General features: G+C 45.5%; 1 protein-coding gene and 1 long non-coding RNA gene across 3 annotated transcripts in view; one reads left to right on the top strand and one right to left on the bottom strand.

Moving 5' to 3' along the window:
• Nucleotides 1–6007: 6007 nt before the first annotated feature.
• Nucleotides 6008–21759, top strand: part of LGMN (legumain) — a 35882-nt gene continuing 20130 nt past the window's right edge. The window contains exons 1-2 of one of the 2 annotated variants that reach the window (XM_055555669.1): nt 6008–6151; nt 16177–16344. In XM_055555669.1, coding sequence (XP_055411644.1) covers nt 16207–16344 — 138 coding nt within the window. In that variant the 5' untranslated portion in view covers nt 6008–6151; nt 16177–16206. Of the gene's footprint in view, nt 6152–6246; nt 6374–16176; nt 16345–21759 lie in introns of those variants that run through there. The other variant, XM_055555670.1, reaches the window with a different exon arrangement.
• On the bottom strand, nt 10457–14832 carry LOC129633759 (uncharacterized). Its single transcript, XR_008705263.1, has 3 exons — nt 14490–14832; nt 13683–13849; nt 10457–10617 (listed from the first exon to the last, which is right to left on the bottom strand). It is a non-coding gene; the product is annotated as an uncharacterized LOC129633759 (long non-coding RNA).

The raw sequence follows: 21759 nt of genomic DNA, 5'->3' as shown, positions 1-21759 counted from the left end.
ACTGTTTCGGCGCTGACCTCTGCTCCTGGTGCTTCCCATCGGCAGAGCACACCCCCTACCTGGGTGACATTCTCTGAGGGGGTACAGGTGCCCAGGCAGTGCTGAAATTCAGATCTCCATCTTCTTTCCCTCATTGGGAGTCTTAATTCATAGCTCAGCAGCCACAGGCATCTTATTAACACATTGAGTAGCTAATATTAATAGGGCATTTACTTGGTGCTAAGTACTGGATTAATAAATTTAATTCTCAGAGAGACCTTATGAAGTAGGTACTGTTTATTCTTTCTTTTAAAATTCTTTTATTTATTTATTTGGCTGTACCAGGTCTTAGTTGCATCACGTGGGATTCAGTTTCCTGACCAAGGATGGAACCTAGGACCCCTGCATTGGGAGACTGGGAGTGTGAAATCTTAGCTCCTGGACCACCAGGGAAGTCTGGGTGCTTTCTTCCCCACCTCCCCCCACCCCCGCCCCACCGTTTGTCAGTTGAAGAAACCCAGGCACTGAGAAGCTAAGTGACTTGCATAGGTCACACAGCTTATAAGTGGTAACATTGGAATGTGGATCCAGATAACTTGATGAGAGAGCACACCATGTATAAGTTCCCATGCCAAGCCTCTTGCATCTCAGCCTCCTCCCCATAGCTGGCCTAGGTTAGCCACCTTACGCATCTTCTGAGGCTCATCTGACCAACACCAGGGACTCCTCAATTTTCAGTCACCTTCTCTTGTTTCAACTCTGAGCTCTGAGCCCACACTGCTGCTGAGGAAGACTGGGGGGACTACCCTGGGCCATTTGTTTGCCTAAACATGCCTGGCACCAAGCCACCACATTCATTCCATTTCAAGTGTGAAAGCCTAACCAGCTGGAGGTCGCCATTTATTCTGGGTGAACAGAGGGAGTGGTTAAGGATGCTCTGCCTCTCTTACTAGACAGTAAGTTCTCAAGTGTAAGGAACAGATTCCTATTTCTCTCCATGCTCAGTTACATCTGAGAAATGGAATATTTCCTGACACAACCCATTGGTAAATATGGATGTCACGTCACCAGCAATTGCAGCCACTACATATGGTGAGCTGGTGAGCCCTGAGGGAACCCAGGAAGGAAAAAATACCTGCCATCTAGCAGACATCAGACAGCAGCCACTCCCTATGGTGAGCCCCGAGGAAGCTCAGGATGTGAAAACAGTATACTGCGCTGAGTGAGGTGCAACATCAAAGGACTGATTTCAGTGAGTCCAGATGCTTGCACCTTCCCATACCTAGTAAAGTGCTAAATTCCTTAACTTGGGTTATCTGGTTTTCTTTAACAATAACCTTTTTATGTTCAGACTACTTGTCCTTTATTGCAAAACTTCTATATAGCCTGGCTCCTCCTTGGAGCAGTTCTCTCAGGGTTACTTGAGATGCTATCCCCCGGACTCGAAGTCTTAAAAATTCCCACTGAATAAAGCATAATCCTCAACTTTTAGGTTGTGAATGTTTCTAAAGCCCACACACCTGGCACATAACATTTATGCTCCCCATTGAGGAAGACTGTGAAAGCACAGTGGTCATGAGAACTGACTTTGGGCTTGGACAGACCTGAACTTGAAGCCCTGGTCACTTCCAAGCTGTGATCTTGGGCCAAGTACTTAACTCAGGGTGGGTAAGCTTTTTCTGTAAATGGTCACACAGTATACACATTCTTTGGTGGGCCACATGGTCTCTCCTACAATAGCTCATCTCTGCCTTGTTCTCCCAAAGAGTCATACCTAAACCAATGGGTGTGGCTGTGTTCCTCTAGACTTTTATCCACAAAATAGGCAGTAGGCCCAGGGTAGTACACAGACCCAAGATTTGCAGTTTAAAAAAAAAAATTATAAAAGGATATCAGGGAGTTCCTTGGTGGTCCGGTGGTTAGGACTCTGCTTTCACTGCTGAGGGCCTGAGTTAAATTGTGGTGGTGTCAGGGGAATCACACTGATTGAAACTGCCCACCCTGGCCAGGCACCATAGTGACTATTTGCATAAGTTGTTTTACGACAGGAGGTCCTGGTAAGGAACATGGAACTAATAAGCCTCCAGCAACCAGAAGAGTTTTTCTGGAACTCTCTTGCTTTTTCCATGATCCAGCGGATGTTGGCAATTTTATCTCTGATTCCTCTGCCTTTTCTTAAACCAGCTTGAACATTAGGAAGTTCACGGTTCACCTATTGCTGAAGCCTGGCTTGGAGACTTTTGAGCATTACTCTACTAGCATGTGAGATGAGTGCAATTGTGCGGTAGTTTGAGCATTCTTTGGCATTGCCTTTCTTTGGGATCAGAATGAAAACTGCCCTTTTCCAGTCCTGTGGCCACTGCTGAGTTTTCCAAATTTGCTGGCATATTGAGTGCAGCACTTTCACAGCATCATCTTTCAGGATTTGAAATAGCTCAACTGGAATTCCATCACCTCCACTAGCTCTGTTCATAGTCATGCTTTCTAAGGCTCATTTGACTTCACATTCCAGGATGTCTGACTCTAGGTCAGTGATCACACCAAGTTCCAGAAAAACATCTATTTCTGCTATATTGACTATGCCAAAGCCTTTGGCTGTGTGGATCACAATAAACTGTGGGAAATTCTGAAAGAGATGGGAATACCAGACCACCTGACCTGCCTCTTGAGAAATCTGTATGCAGGTCAAGAAGCAACAGTTAGAACTGGACATGGAACAACAGACTGGTTCCAAATAGGAAAAGGAGCACATCAAGGCTGTATATTGTCACCCTGCTTATTTAACTTATATGCAGAGTACATCATGAGAAACGCTGGACTGGAAGAAACACAAGCTGGAATCAAGATTGCCGGGAGAAATATCAATAACCTCAGATATGCAGATAACACCACCCTTATGTGGCGGAGTCATTTCAATATTTGGCAAAACCAATACAATAGTATAAAGTTTAAAAATAAAATAAAATAAAAAAATAAAAAGCCTCTTGATGAAAGTGAAAGTGGAGAGTGAAAAAGTTGGCTTAAAGCTCAACATTCAGAAAACAAAGATCATGGCATCCGGTCCCATCACTTCATGGGAAATAGATGGGGAAACAGTGGAAACAGCATCAGACTATTTTGGGGGGCTCCCAAATCACTGCAGATGGTGACTGCAGCCATGAAATTAAAAGACGCTTACTCCTTGGGAGGAAAGTAATGTCCAACCTAGATAGCATATTCAAAAGCAGAGACATTACTTTGCCAACAAAGGTTCATCTAGTCAAGGCTATGGTTTTTCCTGTGGTCATGTATGGATGTGAGAGTTGGACTGTGAAGAAGGCTGAGCGCCGAAGAATTGATGCTTTTGAACTGTGGTGTTGGGGAAGACTCTTGAGAGTCCCTTGGACTGCAAGGAGATCCAACCAGTCCATTCTGAAGGAGATCAGCCCTGGGATTTCTTTGGAAGGAATGATGCTAAAGCTGAAACTCTAGTACTTTGGCCACCTCATACGAAGAGTTGACTCATTGGAAAAGACTCTGATGCTGGGAGGGATGGGGAGCAGGAGGAGAAGGGGACGACAGAGGATGAGATGGCTGGATGGCATCACTGACTCAATGGCCGTGAGTCTGAGTGAACTCCCGGAGTTGGTGATGGACAGGGAGGCCTGGCGTGCTGTGATTCATGGGGTTGAAAAGAGTCAGACACGACTGAGCGACTGAACTGAACTGAACTGAACCGGAAGAGTTCGGGAAAGGTCAAAAGGAGACGCCACATGTCCACCTCCCAAAATCCTTCTCTCTGGCATCCATCTTGGCTAAACAAGGCATGCACCACCAGGAAGGACTGAGTCAGAATGATTGGCTAAAGACGACCTGGAAACTAATCCCATCACCATAAAACCCAAGACTGCAAGCCATGTGACAGAGCTGTTCTCCTGGGTTCCCTTACCCTACTGCTCTCCACCTGGGTGTCCTTTCCCGATAAAATCTCTTGCTTTGCCAGCAGATGTGTTTCCTCAGACAATTCATTTCCGAGTGTTAGACAAGAGCCCGGTTTCAGGTCCTGGAATGGGTCCCCTTTCCTGCAAGAGTGGTGGAACTAATTTGACACAAGCCAACACAGCCAAGAGAGTTCCAGAAAAACATTTATTTCTGCTTTATCGACTATGCCAAAGTCTTTGACTGTGTGGATCACAATAAACTGTGGGAAATTCTGAAAGAGATGGGAATACCAGACCACCAGACCTGCCTCTTGAGGAACCTATATGCAGGTCAGGAAGCAACAGTTAGAACTGGACATGGAACAACAGACTGGTTCCAAATAGGAAAAGGAGTACGTCAAGGCTGTATATTGTCACCCTGCTTATTTAACTTATATGCAGAGTACATCATGAGAAACGCTGGACTGGAAGAAACACAAGCTGGAATCAAGATTGCCGGGAGAAATATCAATAACCTCAGATATGACGATGACACCACCCTTATGGCAGAAAGTGAAGAGGAACTGAAAAGCCTCTTGATAAAAGTGAAAATGGAGAGTGAAAAAGTTGGCTTAAAGCTCAACATTCAGGAAACAAAGATCATGGCATCCGGTCCCATCACTTCATGGGAAATAGATGGGGAAACAATGGAAACAGTGTCAGACTTTATTTGGGGGGGCTCCAAAATCACTGCAGATGGTGACTGCAGCCATGAAATTAAAAGACACTTACTCCTTGGAAGGAAAGTTATGACCAACCTAGATAGCATATTCAAAAGCAGAGACATTACTTTGCCAACAAAGGTCCGTCTAGTCAAGGCTATGGTTTTTCCTGTGGTCATGTATGGATGTGAGAGTTGGACTGTGAAGAAAGCTGAGCGCCAAAGAATTGATGCTTTTGAACTGTGGTGTTGGAGAAGACTCTTGAGAGTCCCTTGGACTGCAAGGAGATCCAACCAGTCCATTCTAAAGGAGATGAGTCCTGGGTGTTATTTGGAAGGACTGATGCTAAACCTGAAATTCCAATACTTTGGCCACTTCATGTGAAGAGTTGACTCATTGGAAAAGACTCAGGTGCTAGGAGGGATGGGGGGCAGGAGGAGAAGGGGACGACAGAGGATGAGATGGCTGGATGGCATCACCGACTCGATGGACATGAGTTTGAGTGAACCCAGGGAGTTAGTGATGGACAGGGAGGCCTGGCATGCTGCAATTCATGGGGTCTCAAAGAGTCAGACAGGACTGAGCGACTGACCTGAACTGAACTGAACACAGCCAAAACAAAAAAAGATGAAACAAGACAACCCATGAATGTAAGTCTCAATATCTTGTGCTTGATGTCCTTGGGCAGGACTGGACTTATAATAGCTCCATTCAACTCAACTTTTTGAGCTCCACACCATGGTACTTGTATGTATAGTATTTTACTTTTCTCTCCCTGTGAGATAATACCAAACGTTTGAGAAGTAGCATACGGATAAAAAGCACCAGATTCTGGAAGTAGACTGCCTGGCTCCGAATTCTGGCTCTGCCACTTCAGAGGTATGTGATCTTCCGAAAATTAACCTCCCTGACATAACTTTCCTTAGTTGCCGCGTGTGTAAAGCTGGGATGAGATTAACAGTGCCTCCCTCTCCTAGGGTTGATACCAGGATGAAACGGATCTGCACATCCCATCACCCGGGGCTCTTTAAAGACTCCAAAACCCAGGCCACAGGCAGACCAACCAAAGAACTCAAAATCTTTAGGGAGAGGCGGAGGCATCAGCACCTACGAAGCTACTACCCTATGTGGTTCTAATTTGTGTACAAGTTTAGAAGCAGAGTGTTAAACGGCTTAGGGCGCTGGGGATCGATCCTTCCGGGGAATCACTGCGCCCCTGGTTCCACACACGTCAGAACCACCCTCCCACCCTCACCCCATCCCGCCCTAATTCACTGGATACCGTCCTCCCTGCGTTCCTTTGCCTTCTGGGATCAGAAGGCCCCGCGAGGACTCGCTGGGACTTGTAGTTCCTGCGACTCTCCGGTCTCGTTCTCGCCTCCCATTGGCTTTCGAAGACGCCCCTCCCCGAAGCTCGGCCAATCGCCGCGGCACAGCCAACCCTCAAAGCAAGGAGCTAGGACCCCGCTCAGCAATCTCTGCAGAGAGGACTCCGGCAGCTGACTGCTCTGAGGCTGCGCACCGCGAAGAGTTCCCACGGTCTCGCAGCAGGTAATCAATATCCCTGGCAGGGGACTGGGGCCCGGCCCAACGCCCCAGACCAGGGTCGCCCATCGGCCGCAGATCTTGGCTTCATGTCTGGGATTTTCAGTTTCCCCGGCCTTTTTTTTTTTTTTTTTTTTTGAGTAAATCCATTTCTCATCGGGAGAAAGGGAGTTTTCGGCAAACGATGACTTCCGATGACCTCTCTCAGCCTTGCATCCCGTGGAGTTGGTGAGTTGGGGCTCCTTTTGTTGCGCGAGCCCTGGCTGGAAGCCCAGGCTTCTCCAAGAGCAGAGAGAAACAGGCGCGAGCTGAGAGCACATTTGCTAAGGTCCTATAGCCAGGGAATGCCAGGAGGGGTCTCTTGTGTCCTGTCTTAACAATCTAGAAACAATTCAGGTTGTTGAGGTTTGTAATGCTGAGGTTTCATCTGTTTCCAGTTAGTTCTTGGTAGCCTAAGGGGGAAGGGGTTATGTTAACCACAACAGCAAATATACCCAAAGGTATAAAAACATCCCTTCTGAGAAATCATAAAAGCTCCACTTCTCACAGGTTTGAGCTGGTGGGAGTTAACAGGATGATTCACATGAACCATGGAAGTGAAAGTTAGCAGGATTTGATCCCCTACTTCTATTAGAGTTGAGGTTTTACCCACGTGGTATTCAGTGCCAAGAATCTAGGGGCTGGGAGAAAAATTTTGTGAAAATAAATGTCCATGGTTTGAGACTTGCCCTGTGGTATGTAGTGAGTGGCATGGCCCAGCTGTCTTTGCTCCAGACAGTAATGTCTTTACTGCATTAGTTCGCAAACATTGGTTGAGCCTTACTAAGTTTTTTAAGCAGGGATTATTTCATAAAGGGGAGAGGCAGTTTATCGTGAACCATTCCAGTGTTCCAGGGGCAGCATCTAACCCTACTTGTGGGAAGACGTAAGACTTTGCAGAGAAGGGAATAATTGAATGGAGTTTGAGGGATGGGCAGGAGCTAGTGAGATGAAAGAGAAGAGCCTTTCGCCTGGAAAATAGCATGATGAAGGCAGGAAAAGAGCACTGATTTTGGACCCGGAGTCCTGAGCCTGGTTGGAGCAAGGGATTTCATGTGGATAGTGGAAAACAGAGGCACATCTTGCAAGCTTGTAAGAGACTTGGATTTTGCCCTGAAAGCCCTAGAAACTGGATTTAGTAGATGTGTATCTTTGTTGTTGCTATTGTTTAGTCGCTAAGTTGTATTGGACTCTTTTGTGACCCCATGGCCTGTAGCCAGGCTCCTCTGTCCATGGGATTTCCCAAGGGAGAATACTGGAGTGGGCTGCCATTTTCTTCTCCAGGGGATTTTTCCAACCCAGGGATAGAACCCGAGTCTCCTGCATTGGCGGGCAGGTTCATTACCAGTCAGCCTCGAGGGAAGCCCAGTGTGTATCTTAGATACTCTCTAATGTGGAAAAATGTTGGAAAGAGGCCACACCAGGGAGCTCATTGCAGTAATTCCCAGGGGAATTGCTGAGGATTTTAAAGACAATTGCAGTTGAATGAGAGGAGAGATGAGTAAAAGGTTGTGAACTCTTAAGTAAGTGAACACCATACCTAGTATTGTTCATTAAAAATATATTGAGGTGAATGCTGTCTCTTGAGTTTTCCACCTATGACTATCTTTTTTAAGGAAATGACCAGCTTTTTTTTTCTTTCCTTAAACCACAGACATTGCTTTAGGCCAAAATTTGAGTCCCATTTTATGAAGAAGAAATCATCACAAATGTTAAGGATGTTGAAATCTGGATGATTAGACATATGACTCAAATTATCTTGTAATCCAGGAGATACAGATAAACCCATCATTAAGTTCAGTTCAGTTCAGTCGCTCAGTCGTGTCTGACTCTTCGACCCCATGAATCGCAGCACGCCAGGCCTCCCTGTCCCTCACCAACTCCCGGAGTTCACTCAGACTCACGTCCATCGAGTCAGTGATGCCATCCAGCCATCTCATCCTCTGTCGTCCCCTTCTCCTCCTGCCCCCAATTCCTCCCAGCATCAGAGTCTTTTCCAATGAGTCAACTCATAATTAGATCACTTTATATCTATCAGAGTAGAAATTATGAACTTTGTTACTCTCAAGAGTATCAATCGTTTGAAAGATATCAGATATTTGGAAGTATATCTTAAGATAGTACTGCTGCTGCTGCTGCTAAGTCACTTCAGTCGTGTCCGACTCTGTGCGACCCCAGAGACGGCAGCCCACCAGGCTGCCCCGTCCCTGGGATTCTCCAGGCAAGAACACTGGAGTGGGTTGCCATTTCCTTCTCCAATGCATGAAAGTGAAAAGTGAAAGTGAAGTCGTTCAGTTGTGTCCAGCTCTTAGCGACCCCATGGACTGCAGCCTTCCAGGCTCCTCCGTCCATGGGATTTTCCAGGCAAGAGTACTGGAGTGGGGTGCCATTGCCTTCTCCATAGGACAGTACAGCTGCTAGCAAAATAGGTATATCTTAAGACTCAGTGGTTCTACTCCTAAAGTACCAGAGAGACATTTGCTTACAAGGCAATGAGTATAAGAATGCTTTTGCAACATTTTAATAGTTAAAAAAAAAAAAGGTAACAACCTACATGTTTGTTAGTAGGAGAATTTTTATAAAGTGGATATATGTATTTTAAAGTATAATACATTGATTGGAATGAAATAATTTACAGTAGTGGTTACCTTGTGGTATGCGGAGAATGGGACAGGACAATGGGGGACTGTTTTATCTGTAATGTTTTATTTGTTTATGGGGAAAGAGGGTTAACAGATTTACAAAATATTAACAGTTGATCTGTATGACGGTAACAGGTATTTTATATTATATTTGTACATTTCTATAGTTTAACGTGTATCCTTCAATTTCTTAAAATATAAGTTGTAGCAAAATTAAACTTAAGAATTTACATCTAGTTATAAAAGTCATGCTCATTCATTTGGGGAAAGACTACAAACTATTATTAATCCTAGATTTAAAAAAATAGTAATTTGGGAGAAACTTAAAGAAATTCAAATGCCAAATAAGCAGTGAAAATAAAAATGTAGAAAAACCATTAACCAAAAATCAAATTCTTCTAGACATTAGTAAATTAAAAAAATCTTTCTTGACTATGTGTATTTTGAAATATGTTATAGCTGCTTGTACATTTTGAAATGTTAAAAGATAATTTTTTAAAAGTGAAGGGGGCGACAGAGGATGAGCTGGTTGGATGGCTTCCCTGACTCAGTGGACAAGAGTTTGAGCAAACTCTGGGAGATAGTGAAGGACAGGGAAGCCTGGCAAGCTGCAGTCCATGGGGTTGCAGAGTCGGACGTGACTTAGTGACTGAACAACAACATCACTCTATATATATTACTGTCAGTTGAAAGGAGATTCCAAGTACAAAGTACATTTGTAGATTAGAAATACTGAAACGTGCAATGGGCAACCTGGCTTCTTTCTTTCAAAGGGGGAGTCACTTGCACCTCCACTTAATAGAATGCATTTGCATGTTTTTAGACAATAATTATTTTCATTTCTAGTATCTACAGTTTACAGAGTTGTGGGGGAAAAAAGTTCCATAGAATCATTGCGGTAGATTCTTTACCAACTGAGCCACCAGGGAAGTCCTCCATAGCATCAGAATTAGGTAACTTTGAAGGACATGCTCTAATCTAGAATGTGCTTTGCTACTGAATCATAAATGTTCCCTATGAAAAAACATTGATTCTCTCACTTGAACAAAATCCTTTTTTTTTTTTTTTTGAGATTTGAGATAAGACTACTTGGATTTTCTTTTCTTTCTCTCTCTCTCTCTTTTTTTTTCCATTTTACTCTTGAAACAGAAAATCAAAGGATATGGGAACTGAATGGGCCCTTAATAATTTAGTTCTACCATCCCATTTGACAGATGAACAATTAAGGTGAGGCAGGGTCTCCCTGGACTTAGGAACTAGTAACTTAGTAACTGTCCTGTATTAAAGAGAAATTTCACCTGGCATTTGTTAAAAATGATAAGGTGGGGACTTCCTTGGTAGTCTAGTAGTTAGGACTTTTTCCTTCCAGTGCATGGGGTGCAGGTTTGGTCCCTGGTTGGAGAACTATGTGCCATGTAATGTAACCATTTTTTTTTTTTTTAATGACAAGATGGATTTTTTTCTAGCTGTTGTATTAGAGGAGAAAGACTTCCATATAGAACTGAGCTCAACTCCAAATACATCAAGGACAACTGAGATTTATTGCCAGTAGGCAGAGTGGGAGGGTCAATGGCTGAAAAATTGCTAAGAGGAGCTTGATCAGATGCCAAAGATGGGAGATCCTTGCAGGATTCTTGCTAAACCTGGGCTCAGTGGGCCAAAGTCTTGTCAGGAGGAGGGCTCAGAGGAACTTGACTTCAGTTCGGTGAAAGAGGGCTCCTTGTCTCCTGTCCTGGTCTCTTTTGCATGTTTTCAGCCAGGGACCACTTGCATGATGATTTTGTTGTAAGCCTGCAAAGAACAGAGGGCAAGATCTTAAAACCTGTAGGTTTGGAAGTCTCTTTACAGATGTCATTCACTGCCCAGCTGCTTTGCTTGGCTTTAATGGTTCGCTGTCTCTAACCCAGAGCAAGTAGCAAGTACAGGGCTGATGTGGGAGGTCACGGGGGTGGTTAAGGTCTGGGCTTTGGTGTCAGATGTGGATTTGAATTTGATCCTGCTATTTAGATGGTCCTCTAACTGTAGCCTTGTTACTTCTATTGCTGCTGACAGTTGATCTAGTATGTGCACTCAGGTCTGTCCCAAACCTCCCCTATTGGATCTGACCCCACCTGATGGCACTGCCTGAAGTGGAATCCTTCAGTTGAATCAGTGATTTCATGTAGCCCTGTAACATGAGAGGGTCGCTGGACCAGTGGGAGCAGTGAGGACTTGGCATTGGAGGCTGGTGACATTCATTTGTAAAGGCTTGTCCATTGACTTTGTCAATGGACAACCACTTTGTGTGGTTCAAGTTCTCTTTTGATGGGCTCTTGTCCAACCACTTTGTGTGGTTCAAATTCTCCTTTGATGGGCTCTTCTTCTAAGACCTTTTTATAACCGATTACCCACAAGTGTCTTAAAATAGTGGGGTGATGAAGAGCAGGCATGTTGGGTATCCTGCTGCTGGAGGAAACTTGGAGGCCCCGGAGTGTGGGGTGTAGCCCTCCCACCTGTGGTTACAGGGCCTCTGAGATACTCACAAAAACAATGCTTTTTTGGTGTGACAAGCGAGGTGGTGTAGCAGAAGAAGCAATCTTTGGAAGCAGATCTGTGTGTCACCCGGCAGTACCACTTTCCACCAAGTTTCTCTACCTCTGCTAGTCTGTCTCAGCTGAAGCGGGTAATGAGCCTGCTCACAGGCTGTTGTGAGGATGGGAAAGTGTCTTGCACACTCCATGGTTCATAGATACCGACGCATGTCCCGCCTTCCCTCCCTGTGCGGCATAGCAACAGCAGAACACTCCTGGGGACTTTCCTCTCTCCCCTGGTTAGAGCAACAGCTCCCTGGGTCATTTTCTCCCTGCAAATGGTTAGCAGACTAAACACATACCCCTGAGCATCCTCTCAGAGGCCTTCCCACTCTTAAGAACTTCCCACTTTTAAGAACTACCTTTTTCTTTTAAAGTTGTCACTGTATCCCATTATAAGGATGTATTATATTTGATTTAGGGCCTGGTGGCTCAGACGGTAAAGAGTCTGCCTGCAGTGCAGGAGACCCAGGTTCGACTCCTAGATTGGGACGATCCCCTGGAGAAGGGAACGGCAACCCACTCCAGTATTCTTGCCTAAAAAATCCCATGGATGGAGGAGCCTGGTGGGCTACAGTCCATGGGGTCGCAAAGGGTTGGACATGACTGAGCTGCTAACACACACACACACATAATTGATTTGCTAAATAGTACCCTATTTGATAAAAGCCCCTGATGTTGGAAAAGACTGAAGGTAAAAGGAGAAGGGGGTGGCAGAGGATGAGATGGTTAGATAGGATTATCAACTCAGTAGACATGAATTTGCGCAAACTCTGGGAGATAGTGGAGGACAGAGGAGCCTGGTATGCTACAGTCCATGGGGTTGCAAAGAGATGGACACGACTTAGCAACTGGACAACAACAGACAACCCCAGTAAATGACCATATATGTTGCCTCTGGGGTTTTCCTGCTACAAATGGGTGAGCTCCTTCACCTTCTTAAAATCTTCCCTTTTTGAAAAAACGATACCCGACACTCCCACCGGGACTTCCTCTTCTGCCTTTATTTCTTCCCCAGCTCTCATGACCACCGCACAACCTGTCTCTTCTGCTAGAATGTCAGCTCTGCGAAGGGTTTCGCCAGTTTGGCTCCCTATTCAGTCCCTGTGAGCACCTGGTGGGTGTTCAGGCCCTGTGTGTTGGACGGACGAGTAGACAGGAAGAAGTAGAAGACTGCGCCTGTGTGACTGGGGCCGTGGAGTGCCACGGGCAAGAAATAGTGCCCTGGGCCAATTTGGCAGGGATCATTTACTTTTTTTTTTCTGGCTGCGCTGGGTCTTCACTGCGGTGCTTGTCTAGTTGCAGCCTGTGGACTAAGTTACCCTGCAGCGTATGGGATCCTCGTTCCCCAACAGGGGATCACATCTGCGTCCCTTGCATTGGAAGGCAGCTTCTTAACCACTGAGCCATCAGGGAAGTCCCAGGGATCCTTGTTTACTTTTTATTCATGAACTTTTCACTCTGCTGAAACAAGAATCATAGATATGCCGCAAGATGATTTGTGACTTTGTTTTCCTGCTCTCGACTTTGTCAAGAATAGTGCTGACCAGGAAATTGCTATCTGAAACCTGCTGTTTTGAGACGTGTTCATTGCTAAGGGTGATGGAAGGATTGTATTATTTCACATCTTTCCTTCGCCCCTGGCCCCATACCTCTCCCACCGTATTGGTGTATGTGTTTTTTAAGTGGCATTTCCCAGTCGGTGTCACATGGTGAGGCTTGTAACTTGGCATTGTATTCAAGGAACCACAACTCTGTGTTAATAATTTAAAAAAAGACAAGAACATCGCCAAATGTGAACTCTGAAAATGTCCCCTGTGTATGAATAAGAGTAACTTGCTAGTGTTTTAGTAGAAGAATAAAAAGTAAACTGGAATTTGTAAAAATACCCTGGTGGTGTTTTTTGCTTGCGGATTTAGGCAGTTGAGCTGGTGGCGTCTATTCTGTTGCTCAGGCAGCCCAACCATTCGACTCTAGTATATTTTATTTAAATATGAAAGGGGGAATTCCCTGGCAGTCCAATGACAAACTCTGAGCCTCCACTTCTGGGGGGCACAGGTTTGACCCCTGGTCAGGGGAACTAAGATCCCACATGCCATGAGGCACAACAGAAAAAAGAAAAGAAAAGAGAAAGACAGAAAAGAAGAAGTCAGGCACTAGTGCCTCGGGACAGATCAGCCTCTTCAGGATTGAGTCACATGATAGACACTCAGAAAGCGTGGTATGCAAACCAGGGAGCCTATTTTATGATTGTTGATGAAAGATAATAAAAACCCCAGACTGTACCTGTCCTGTGTTCTCAGTTCTGGCTCCTGAGGGCGGGCCACAGAGACCGCCTGTTTCAGTTTCATTGGAATGTAGCCGTGTTCACTGGTTTCTGTATCATCTTTGGCTGCTTTGTGATGCAGTGGGAGAGCTGAAGAGTTGTGATGGGGATGACTTGACCTGCAGAGCTGAAAATACCTACTTTCCAGCCCTTTACAGAGACTTTGCTGACGCCTGCCCCAAGAGAAGGCTTCCTGGGAGGCTTGCCTGCAGCCAGGAGGCTGCCGGTTGCATGACCTCCAGTATCATTGGCTCACCTTCCCCTCCAGTGTGGGGGCCACTGCAGAACTCTGGGGGTGGGAGCTTGACAGTCTCTTGCCTGACCTCACTGCTGCTGATTCATACCTTTGTATCACTTCCCCTTTTATTATCCCTCGGTGAGCCCTGGGCAGGTCAAGTGGACATGAGCAAACATCCTCTCATACACACTGACATATTAATAGACCAGTGGGTTCCGGGGCTGGGTGGCCTGGGAAGTCCACTGCCCTCATCTGTGACTCATCTTGACCATTTCAAGACAATCTTGAATCAAATCTGGGGCACGTTGTTGTAGTTACCCGTGCATCCATGACTTTGTAGTGGAGCTAAAGAAACCTGGATCTAGCACCAACTCAGATTCTTTTTTGTTGTTATTTGGCCATGCTGTGTAGCATGCAGGATCCTAGTTCCCTGACAGAGACTGAACCCTTGCCACCTGCATTGGAAGCTCAGAATCTCAACCACTGGACTGCCAGGGAAGTCCTCCCACCTCAGATTCTTAATTCTTACCTGTGAAAAATTGAGTTCCTGGGAGAAGTCTTGCGGAGATAGAGTAGTACGGTTTCTTGACTAGGAAGCTGGGCTTCTGGGCAGAACTGACTAGAGTGTAGTCCTGGGCATCACCCAGAGCTTGTCAGAAATGCAGAGTCTCAGGCCCTGCCCATGCCTACTAAGTCAGACTCTGCCTTCTAACAAGCCCCCCAGGCGATCTGGGCGTATAGTTGGAGAAGTGCTGGCCCAAAGTGCCTTTACTTTTTAAAACTTGTACCAGACTCAGGGCTTCCTGTTTTTTCACTTGAGAGGAAATCCCATCATTCTGAGGTTTAGCACAGTCTTAGGCACAGATGCTGAGGATGGTTTCCTAGACTTTGAGGTGTTTCGTGCCTTCACTGGCTCTGCAGTCCTTGAGGACAGAGGCTTCATCCTGTCCCTACTGCGTTCCCATCCCCCAGCACTTTTTCTGGCAGGGTCAGAGCTCAGGAGACTCTGATTGAGTAGGTGAATGAATGAGTGAATACATTAATGAGTGAGTATATGAGCACTGTTTTGTCAAAAAGCATCAGAGGCAGAGGTTAGCCTTGGAACTGTTCTGTTCCGAGTTCCTACGTCTCAACGACTGTTTTTCCTCTTATCTCAGAAGGGCAGGCCTGGCTTCTGCCATAGGAAGGCTTTTTTAAAAATAACATAGTCAGGACACAGGGCATTAAAATAGCATACTTGTCTGAGTAATTTCAGGGTGGCCAGGACTCGGCCTTAGTTCTGCCTTTTGTGCTTTAAAACTGTCTTTAAAGTTTTGGCTGTGAAGTGTAAAATTGGGCATGTAGTTCATTAAGAATAAAGGCTTGAGATGCAGGACCATGTAGCAGAAAGGGTGGACCAGGAATTCAGAAGGCGTGGGTTCTGGTCTGTGGCCAGTGCTGACTGTCTGTGAATATTGGGTAAGTCACTTCTCTCTTGTTTCAACCTCCCCATCCAGTAAAACAAGGATTAAAATGTTTGCCCAGCCTCTTGTACAGAATAATGTAAATGGGTTGTAAGCAGTATACAAAGACATTCATTTGGGCTGCCAGTGTTAGACTATAGCTTACCCAGATAGCTCACACACATAAATTGCCCCTCAGCATTTACATCAAGCGTATGTTGAATTTTTACAAGCTTTGTTGTATAAGTAATATATATTATTTGTAGTAAAGAGAGACAAAAAGAAAGATCATTCTTAATTCTACCTATCTACCACCCAAGAATAACTACTGTTAGGTTTTGTCTGCCTTCCACATTTTGCTATGCACACATTCTATGTCTGTTCTTTTCTTAAAACAGTTCATAGTATGTGGTAGATATTTTTCCGACACAGTGAAGTTTGTCAGTGAATTTTGTTTTCCGTATTCTAAGTTGTGACAAAAACTTTAAAAAGTTGCCCCTAGAGCTTCCTCGATATTCTTCGGTTTATTCTCCTAAGTTCAGCCCGTAGTGAAGGGGGGGCGCTGTGGGCAGCCCTCTGCTCCACTCCAGGGAAACGGCAGCAGCGCGGAATGAAATTCTGCTCTGACATCAGTTTTATCCTCGGTGTGTTCTGTCTGGTGACTAAATAGTCTTATCTTTTTGAGCCATTTTCTGTGGTCTTGTCTTAGGGGCCAGTAGTGTTCTCCTGTTTTTGTCAGTCCTTTTTCGCTTGACTCTGACTTTTTCTTCCTAGATTTCTGCAGTGGAACCCCAAGGGGGCAGGATGATTTGGGAAGTCACCGTGTTGCTCAGCTTGGTCCTGGGAATTGGCGCTGTTCCCCTGGAGGACCCTGAGGATGGAGGCAAGCACTGGGTGGTGATTGTCGCAGGATCAAATGGATGGTATAATTACAGGCACCAGGTAAGAAAGTGACTCGCCTCTTCCCGTGTGACACTGGCAGTCTGTTAACTGGACATTGTTATTAGAAGAGACTTTTTATTTATTGTTTTTTGGTTTGGTTTTGCTTTGGGATGGAGTTGAAGCTATCAAGATTTTATTTATTTTAAACTTTTAATTTTGTATTGGGGTACAGCTGATTAACAGTATTGTGATAACTTCAGGTCAACAAAGGGACTCAGCCATACATGCACATGTATCCATTGTCCCCTAAACCCCCCTCCCATCCAGGCTGCCACGTGACATTGAGCAGAGATCCCTGTGCTATACAGTAGGTCCTTGTTGGGTATCCATTGTAAATGTGGCCATGTGTACATGTCCATCCCAAACTCTCTAACTATCCCTTCCCCCCAGCAGCTGTAAGTAGAATGGATGTTCCTCTTAGGTTGGCAAAAATTAGTGTGTTGATGAGGATGTGGAGAGCGGAACACCCCCACCCCCCCCATCCCCCGCCCCCATTGCTGAGTGGATTATAAAGTGGTACAGTCATTTTGGAAACCATTTTGGCTGTTCTTCAGAATGGCCCGTATGTCGTCACCTCAGTCTAATGCAGGGATTCTCAACCTTGGCACTGTTGACGCTTGGGTCCATCCAGGTAATTCTTAACTGTTGGGGGCTGCCCTACGCATGTAAGATGTTTAGCAGCATCCCTACCTCTACCCTCTAGGTACCAGGAGCATCACCCAGCCACTGTAACAACCAAAATTGTCTCCAGACTTTGCCACATGTCCTTAGTTGAGACCTACTGGTCTAGCGCCTTCATTTTAGTAAATAAAGAAACTGAGACTTGAAGACCGGAGGTGACTCGCGTGAGGCCGCATAGGTGCAGACAGGACTCTGGAAGCAGCGTCACGAGTCTGCTTGCCTTCCACACCCCTGCCCTGCTGCTCTGCCTTCACCCTTTCCTCCTCTTCTTTCCTGGCACTCTCAGCAAACCAGCCTGGCAGAAATTAGAGAGGAAAGAATCTACATTCATAAATACGTTAAAAGTGCAGCCTCCAGGTGCGAATGTAAAATGGTGTAGCTGCTTTGGAAAACAGTCTGGCAGTTCCTCAAAAGGTTAAACTTGGAGTTACCATGTGACCCAGCAATTCCACTCTTAGGTATATATTCAGGAAAAAAAAAGAATATGTACGTCCCCCCAAAAAAACTTGTACTCAAATGATTATAGCAGTTTTATTCATGTTAGCCTAAAAATGGGAACAATCCAAGTGTCCAGTAAATGGATAAACAAAAAGTATAGTCTGTCTGCACAAGGTGTTATTATTTGGCATAAAAGAGAACAAGGGACGGATACATGGCTTCAACAGGGCTGAACCTTAAAAACATTATCCTAAGTGAGAGGAGCCAATCACAAAGGACCACAGGATTCCATTTATAGATGGAAGTCTAGCACAGGAAGCTCTGAAAACAGAATGTAGATTAGTTAGTTGACAAGGTCTAGGCAGAGGAGTGGACAGAGAATGACTATTACTGGGTATGGAGTCTCTTTTAGGGATGGTGAAAAGGTTCTGGAATTAGAGAATGGTGGCAGTTGCATGACTTGGTGAACATACTAGAAACCACTGACTTGTGTATTTAAAAGGTTGACTTGTGTGATATGTGAATTATATACCTTCATAATGTTGTTATTAAAAAAGTCATTGAATCTTTCAGTTCTCAGAGACGAGATGCACAGGCAATCACAATTGAATGCATCTGACCCGCATTGTGGGGTTATGTGCTGTCGGTCCAGTTCTTTTTCCCGATTTATGTTTACTTTCTGTTTCAGCTGGTCACCTTTGAAGTGCTCAGTCACCAAGTGTGGCCAGTGGCTGCCAGATTAGACCTGGCATCTGTGCTTGTGATGGCTTAACAGGGCTGCCTCGTGAGCGTTTCCCTCCTGAGGGATATATAACTGAGGTATAGCCAGTTAACAGTTAAACAGGGGTTGGTTTAGGTGAACTCCCTACCAGCTCTATAATTTGATGATTATTGAATGACTTAGTTCTTGAATGCTTTTTATATGCTAGCTGAATAGGAAATTTGGCTTGATTAAAAAGTTATTTTCATTGGCAGTATACCTTTTTAATTCTTCACCCAAACCCGACCCCGGCTTCCCTGGTGGCTCAGATGGTAAAGAATCCGCCTGTAATGCGGGAGACCCAGGTTCGATCTCTGGATTGGGAAGATCCCCTGGAGGAGGCCATGGCAACCCACTCCAGTATTCTTGCCTAGCTAATCCCATGGGCAGACGAGCCTGGCGGGCTACAGTCCATGGGGTCACAAAGAGTCGGACATGACTGAGTAACTAAGCACAGCACACACACAGACCTGACCCAGTTAAAGAGGAAGAATCCGAGTATTAACTACCCAGCTCAGTTTTCTCCTCTGCCTCTCACCACAGGTCAGAAAGATGGGGTATTAAATACGGGTCACTGATAGCAGACTGGTTGCTTCATCAGACACCCTGGTTTTTATACAACTAACTTTAAAAACCATGTATTGGTTAAACATTATTCAGTATAGGTATCTGATTACCCTTTGCTCCCAGGAAATTTTTTTAAAGTGTTGCTAGTTTCCCTGGGTAAACTACTTTATATCAAAATGGAATGAAGCAAGTAAAGCAAAAAGAAGTGGGCACAGACTGAAATTTCTGTCCCTAAAGAAGGGCGGATGCTGGTGCTAAAGCTGGGCAGAGGAAGCATGGCTGCTGAATCATGGTTGGCCTCGGTTCGTATCCCTGCCGGCCAAGTTCTCTCCTTGGCCAACTGCTGACACTTGCCGTCTTGACTTTGGAGACTGAGCATTAAAAGAGCGTTTGAGGTATAGCCAGTTAACACCCCTATACAAAATAAAAAATTCAAAGTGTGAGGGGAAACAAAAAGAGCATTTGAAAGAACTTTTCCCATAGAACCTACACAGACTTTTTCTTTTCTGCAGAGACTTTTTTTTTAAATTTATTTTATTTTTTAACTTTACAATATTATATTGGTTTTGCCATATATCAACATGAATCTGCCACGGGTATACACGTGTTCCCCATCCTGAACCCTCCTCCCACCTCCCTCGCCTTACCATCCCTCTGGGTCGTCCCAGTGCACCAGCCCCAAGCATCCAGTATCGTGCATCAAACCTGGACTGGCGACTCGTTTCATGTATGATATTATGCGGTTTACGTTTTCCTTGAGTGAACATAGCACTCGTTATCACAAATTTGTTTAGGGAAGATTAGTATACTGGGCACAATTAGATTGCTGCAGAGCGCTCTTGTATGCTTTATGATGGTTATTTAACCCGTGTTGGTTACATTGAATTGGATTTCTCTGTTTTCCATTTGGGGCTGGGATGAATGGATGACAGCGAGGGAATTGGTGGGTCTGGGCGGATGTTAGTGGGATATGTTACATCTTGAGTATGGGCTTGGAAGGTCTTGGAGGACAAATTCCTGCAGTGGTGGAGGCAGGAGCCAGACTCCAATGCATGGATGACAGAGGAAGAGGTCCCTTGGTGCAAACCACACAAGGGATGTTGTACTGGCTAATCTTCCGACAGGCTTGTGACGGGGAGAAAGAAGAACATAGGTCACCAGGGGAGGAATGGGACTAGAGGAAGGTTTCTTTCACTATAGAGATCTGAGTGCATCGAGAAGGAAAATTAAGTGGATTGAAGGTGAAGTTCACCATTGTACAAGGCATTAGGAGGACGTTGGGATATGGGGGGTGGGGGTGTTGGGAGGAGAGGAGATGTGAGCCAGGAGTCACTAGGAGAAAGGGGCTTGAGGGGAGCTTTGAGGTCACTGCTGGGCAGTGGGGCTCTGAAGGAGAAGGTCTGGCGTGTTGGCAACAGAAGAGGTGAGGAGCTGGGAGAATGCTGACGTCCCCTCCCCTCTGCTGGTCTCGAGCTGGGGGCTGTGGTGGAGAGGAAGGGAGTGCCACTTTTTCCTGGGAAGGCTTCAGGAGCCTCCTTAAGAGCATCCACGGGGCCAAGAGGAGGCAGAGAGGGAGAGGGAAAAGTCCAGAACTTGTACATGTTGAAGTTGGGAGGAAAGAATAGGATGATGGAGGGTCTAGTGGCAGTCATTATACTTGTGAATGACCACCTTTCACTTTATATATTTAAGGGTGTGTGTAATTACCACTTTTTAGAAACAGCTTTATTGAAGAGGTATGTTTCCATGCCATACAACTCACCTGTCTCATAGTACAGTGATTTTTAGTAAATTCAGATAGTTGTGCAAGTGTTACCACAGTTCAGTTTTAGGACACACCCATCATTCTAGAAAGTTCCCCTGTGCCTGTACTCGTCCCAGCCTCCTGCGCCCAAGGATTTGCCATTTGTCTTTATTGTCTTGCCCTCTCCAGAAACTTCATAAATGGAATCATACAACGTGGAGGCTTTGGTGTCTGGCTTCTTTCACTTGGCATAATGTTTTTATAGTTAATCCATCTTGTTACAAAGTATCACTTTTATATTTTAAGAAAAGAAACAGATGGAGAGCAGAGCTGAGCAGGACTGAATTAGGAGAATGCAGTTAGCCCAGGAGGGCTGTCTTTGTACAAGCTAGATGCTGGGCCGGGCGGTCGGGACTGTTGGCTGTGGACTTGCATAGACCCCCAGGTGTAATTCCTGTTCTTCCCGAATCTGGTGTGTTATTTTGAACAAATGATGTAATCTCACTCCAAACCTCTTGATTCTCCTCTGGAAAATCTGAGGTGGTGGTGGGCTTAAGGAGTGAAAATTGCTCAGTCCATGGAATTCTCCAGGCCAGAGTACTGAAGTGAGTAGTGGTTCCCTTCTCCAGGGCATCTTCCCAACCCAGGGGTCGAACTCAGGTTTCCCACGTTGCAGGCAGATTCTTTACCAGCTGAGCTAGCTGGGAAACCCAAGAACACTGGAATGGGTAGCCTGTCTCTTTTCCAGTGGATCTTCCTGACTCAGGAATCGAACCGGGGTCTTCTGCATTGCAGGCAGATTCTTTACCAGCTGAGCTAGCAGCCCCCTCACCCTCGCCCAATGCCCAGACTCAGGGCTTAGCCTCAGCAGTGCTCAGAGCATGTGCCAGGAAGGGGTACTATACATATTCCTCTCAATGAGCAGCCCATGAGAACTCTTCCCAGCCCCTACCTGGCTTGAAGGTGGACCCCTTGGCAGTGACGCCAAGTATTTCAAGAACATGTACTTTGCCTTTGCCCCAGGTTAGCTTAGTTAACCTGGGTTGCCCCAGGTTGCCCTTAGTTAGCTTACAGTTGGCCTGAGGTGGGGCGGCATGATCAGTGACTGGACAGTAACCTCCACCAGGAAATCACGGGATGTGTCAGTAATCCCATCTCTTTACGCTGAGAGTTGAGTCAGCAGTCTCTGTTCAGTGGCCCAGAGGGCTCTGCCCTTGATGTCAAG

The sequence above is a fragment of the Bubalus kerabau genome, chromosome 19 (genome assembly GCF_029407905.1).
Source record: "Bubalus kerabau isolate K-KA32 ecotype Philippines breed swamp buffalo chromosome 19, PCC_UOA_SB_1v2, whole genome shotgun sequence".
Classification (NCBI taxonomy): Eukaryota; Metazoa; Chordata; class Mammalia; order Artiodactyla; family Bovidae; genus Bubalus; species Bubalus kerabau.
The sequence above is the reverse complement of the archived record's forward strand: the minus strand, read 5'-3'. Positions and strand labels throughout refer to the sequence as shown.